Here is a 5005-nt window from a genome sequence, read left to right on the forward strand (position 1 = left end):
CGGAACGACCTTTTTTATGCCTCTCTAGCTAGGTTGAACACGCAAAAAAACGAGCCTTGNCGGACTCGGGCGTCTCGTTTAAAAAACACAACGTGCAACAAAAAGCCCGCAAAGCGGGAAAGCGGGGAAAATGGGCAAGAAAGGGAGAGGGTTGAAAGTAGTGGGGCAGAGTTGAGAATTCCTCGACGAGTACTTACCACTTACGTACTAGTATATGCTCGTTTGTTGGCCGGGGCTAATCTCCCACGGCAAGAAAATCGAAAGTGTAAGTCCGAAAGGATGGAATGTCAAGTGTTGCAAGTATGTACTAAGTGGTTATGTTAGACGAATTCAAACGAGAATGTGAATGTGTCGTCGTCGTCTATTTGAAGAGAGACATGGAGAGGAGAAGAGAGGGAGGAGAAGGAGGAGAAGGGGCATAATAATAAGACAAGAAAGAGGACTGAGGAATGTGTCAAAGGGTCCCTCTTGTCTTGTGCTGGGGATTTTGCAATCGTGTAAATATGTGCCACTCCTTGATCCGTCAACGACGAGGACAAAGTCAGCCGAAGAAGAGGCGGCAAGTCAATACACGAGTAGGGATAGCAGGGATAGTCTACTATAGTAATATCCTTGGATCTTACCTTGGCAAATAAATCCCCCTTTTCTTAATGACGACGATGAGGCGTGTGTCTACTCCGTGGTCTACTACTGAATGTGTATGTAGAAGAGATATCGTGGTTGAGTACAGTTCAACGAAGGGCAATACCGAGCTCAAACTTGGGGCTCTCACTGCTCACAACTTTATACACTCTTCACTCATTCACTTGTTCAAACAAAAGGTGTCAATTTTTGGGTTGGGGGGGAGTCCCTCGCTCATTCGCGAAGGTACGATAATTTCAAAGCCCTCTTCTGGTCAAAATGCTCAAAGCTCGTGGCTGATCTACCCGGTTGGTGGGCCACCACTTTCAATCGATCACTTTCCCACCAAAGAGTTGGAAGCTGCAATACTTTACATGCAGTGAATGTTGCGGCTTGTCTTATTTCTTGCTATTTCCATTAGGTGGATTCACCCAACGAAACCGTCACTGAGCTCTGCTTTCTTGCACGAAATGGTCGCAATCACAATCAGTTTCAAGAATTAGTCACATTAGGCTGGAACACTCTCAATTTCGTTTAGCATGGGGAGAAAACTCATCCGCCCCCGAGATGTATCGAGGTTGAGAACCGTCAGGCAACTGAGGAGAAGACCATGCTCTATTCCACGCGCGCGTGTACGTGTGCGTGAGTATGTGTGAGTGTGAGTAGGGTCTACCATTCCCACCACTTGGACAGGGTTCGAGGAGCACAGGTACGACACCTGGTGTCCCGAACTGTGCTCGGCGTATGTGTGGGGCTGTTGCTGCTCGGCAGAACCATATGTGTCTCCAACCCCACCGCTGCCACTACTATCAGTGCATTCAGCAGCCCACAACTATCAGTACCACTCATACTATCACTACCACCACCTCCTCTACCATGGCCACCACCAAGAGGAGTCCCCATGCTCACATTGGACTGCACGAGGGCATTTCTGCACAACGAGGCCTTTACGAGCAAAGGGATATTATCATGCCTGCGCAAAACCGCTTTCAAGCAATGGCGGTTCGGTAAACTACGATATTGTGACGATAGTATTGGTTGCAGTGCTGCTGCTTGTGGTAGTAGAAGTAGTAATAGTAGTAGAAGTAGTAGTAGTAGAAGTAGTAGTAGAAGTAGTAGTAGTAGTAGTAGTAGAAGTAGTAGTAGTAGTAGTAGTAGTAGTAGTAGTAGTAGTAGTAGTAGTAGTAGAAGTAGTAGTAGTAGTAGTAGTAGAAGTAGTAGTAGTAGAAGTAGTAGAAGTAGTAGTAGTAGTAGCAGTGATAGTAGTTGTTGTTGGAGTAGAAGTCGTAGTAGTAGTGGTAGCAGTACGGTTAGTGGTGGTAGTCCAAGTTTTCATCAATGAACGTTGGTAAACCGAGCGCCTCCCAAACTTGTCGTACACGATCGAACGTCAACCATTCACTCTCGATTCAACAAGTGAACGAGTGAACGAAAGGAACGGGCGAATGCAGTACGTCAACCGTACGTCTATCCGTATGTTGCTCGAAGAGATGTGATTTGACCCATAATGAGCGACAGCCTTCCTCTGCCTCAAATCCTACCTTCCTTTCCCTTCCCTGCACACACTCAAACACACGCACACAGAAACTAAAAACAGGCCAGACCTACAAGTATATGAAATGAGCAAAAAAAAAAAACCACCGGGCACTGGGTCAGTCCCCAGATGGGCACCCCTGGAATCGCTTCCAAAGTACGGGCAATAAAACGAGCTCTTTGGGCAGAAATGAACCCAAAACTGAATCACACCAGTGTGCTGGAGGGAGGTGTCTGAATGTGTGAATATATTTGCATATTCAAAGACCTAGGCCAATGCTCGCCTTGGCGGACGACGGTGATGGAGAACCGTCGGAGTAGTAAGTCAACTGGAACTGGAAAGATAGCCTGGTGTGCCTCGATAGACATTGGCCCAATCACCGTGAACCTGTCAAAGCCCGGAGAAAATTGATTCCCACGTGAATGCTGATGGAATAAGCCTATTGAGAGAGTGCCTCCTTCTAGAGGATGATCTGATAATTTCCTTGTGATATCCGATTTGCCAGCTTAATCCTCCCAAATTGTTTGGAAGCGTTCGCCCGGGGATGATGCTCTGCATGGCTCTTTTCCTCTATGAGGCCTGAAGATGGATGACATGGATGCGAGAGAGAGAAAGAGAGGAAGATTTTTCCAGCAATCGCAATCTCCTCCTTCTCGATCCTCTTCTTCTTCTTCTTCTTCTTCTTCTTCTTCTTCCTCCTCTTCTTCATCCAGAAGATTTTCGACTAGCCATTGTCCGTCTAATCTCCGGTTTCGTACTTTGAGAATCGCCTAGGTACATATTCTATTTCTTCCCCCCCCATTACTCAAGAACTTACTCGAGTACATTTTTTTGGGGTGGTCAAAGCGCGTCAAGTGCGAGCTGATTCCGAGCTACTTCCACCACCGGCACCATCATCAAGAGTGGAGAAAGACCTCGAAGAAGACGAAGAACACGCTGAAGAGGAGGGAGAAGTGGTAGAAGAAGGAGAAGAGGAAGAAGAGAAGGAGAAGGAAGATCGGAACGGTTGATGATGTCCAAGTCACGACATACCTACTTGGATGAGCCTCGGGATGGTTTCTTCCTCCATTAAGGGCCCCACGAGAACATTTGAGGCATTTAAGACGAGGTTGGCTAACTGACGGTCACACACGAACACACTCGAGACGTCATCGGACTCGGAAATCCGAGGTAATCGCCCCACAGAACGATACCAATAGGCCAATATATAACCCAGCGCCTGTGTTACTGGCATAAATAACAATAATAATAAAAATAATAATGATAATCATGATAATAATCATGACAATCATCACCACATAGAAAAACGAAGCATTCCGTGGCCACGATTTATTCGATTGTTCAAGAATAAACACCCTTCTGGTTGAGGACCCAATGAGTGGAAACAGCCGCCTCGCGAATGCCCATATCATGAGCATCATTATCGTCCGAGGAGGACGAAGAAGAGGAGGAATCAGCCTTCTCGGGATCCTTTTCCGTTGTTGTTCTCTTCTTCGCGGTCTTCTTTGCCGTCTTCTTTGCCTCCTTCTTTGACTTAGCGGTCTTGGTCGTGGCTTTGGACGTGATTTGACCATCGGGATCCAACAACTGGAAAACGGGAAATCAATCAAGACGCGAGGACGTCCAAGGTCAAGGGTGGTTTCTGGCACTCCACTGAACAACAAGAGCAGTTGCAGCAGCAGCAGCAGCTCTGGCAGTGCAGAAGGTGCTGCTGCTGCTGCTAAGTCCGCTGTAACTATAACTGCTGTTCCTGCCGTTCTATTTGAAGACATTTCTGGTGGCATTATGTCTAACGGGCCACCATAATAATTCTATCTATTCACTCGGGGGCCCCCCATTCAAACCTAGCTTTGAGGGACTTGCCATTAAATATTATGAGCGCACTGCTGGTGGGGCTGGTGATGGTGGTGGCATTTCCTGTCCAGCAAAGGAAACAATTGATTATTCTATTTGATGAGAGATACTAAAAAGGGGTAATTCATTGGAGACCTTGTAGCGTGTCTTGCCAAGACCATTGGTTCTGACACTACCCCTACCACTCAAAGACCTCAAGACGATCACTGAAGAAGAGCTTAACTTCGGCATAGACAGCCATCGCAAAAATATGAAAGAAAAAAGTACGACATCCGAATAGCGAATGGATTAACGAGGGATGGCATAAAGGAGTTTCTGAATGCAACCTTCGCCCGAGCAATCATCATTGTCGGGATGCTCGTAATCTCGGGACCCGGGGTCGTCATCTACAAGGGCTCATCCTGACCTACCGCTACGGTTGTTTAACCACCCTAGAGCTGACTTTTTGATTGAACACATCAAATCCTGAAGAACAATGTATGTACGTACGTACCTAGAGATGGTTTCTCAGGTCAGCTCGCACCAAGATCCAATCCGATCAGCTACATGAAATATCAGATTGCCAAATTCCATAACCTAGAATCTACTTAGAATACTAAGATCCAAGGATAATGGGGATTATTGGCATTGTCAGAAACTTGAGGTCCATTCAGATTGGTCCACGAAGACAAGAATCGAATTTACTATACATATACAAAAGCCAGTGGGGGTCAAAGAAAGTGCGTATGTTAGTACTAGTTTAGAAATATGATCCTGAGTGCAAAAATGAACTAACCCACCTGATTTCCTATCTTAAGTAAATCATTAAAACAGCAAAAAAGGAATCAAACTCTGCATGCAACTAGGGATGAGACGGAAATCAATTTTTTTAGGGAATCGGGAAATGGAAGCTCACAAATGGTCTGCCAATCAACCGTTTGAAAGTTATGGCTTTTTTCCTCATTTATTCTAAAACTTGTGCACACATTGTTCTTAAAGTGTTACATTTTTTTTTTT

General features: G+C 45.8%; 1 protein-coding gene across 1 annotated transcript in view; it reads right to left on the reverse strand.

Annotated features, from left to right (window-relative positions):
- Positions 1–3469: 3469 nt before the first annotated feature.
- Positions 3470–5005, reverse strand: part of LOC131888613 (transcription initiation factor TFIID subunit 11-like) — a 16489-nt gene continuing 14953 nt past the window's right edge. Inside the window, exon 4 of the mRNA XM_059237513.1 lies at positions 3470–3742. Within this exon, the coding sequence (XP_059093496.1) occupies positions 3497–3742 (246 nt within the window). The 3' untranslated portion in view covers positions 3470–3496. The remainder of the gene's footprint in view (positions 3743–5005) is intronic.

This window comes from Tigriopus californicus, chromosome 10 (genome assembly GCF_007210705.1).
Source record: "Tigriopus californicus strain San Diego chromosome 10, Tcal_SD_v2.1, whole genome shotgun sequence".
Classification (NCBI taxonomy): domain Eukaryota; kingdom Metazoa; phylum Arthropoda; class Copepoda; order Harpacticoida; family Harpacticidae; genus Tigriopus; species Tigriopus californicus.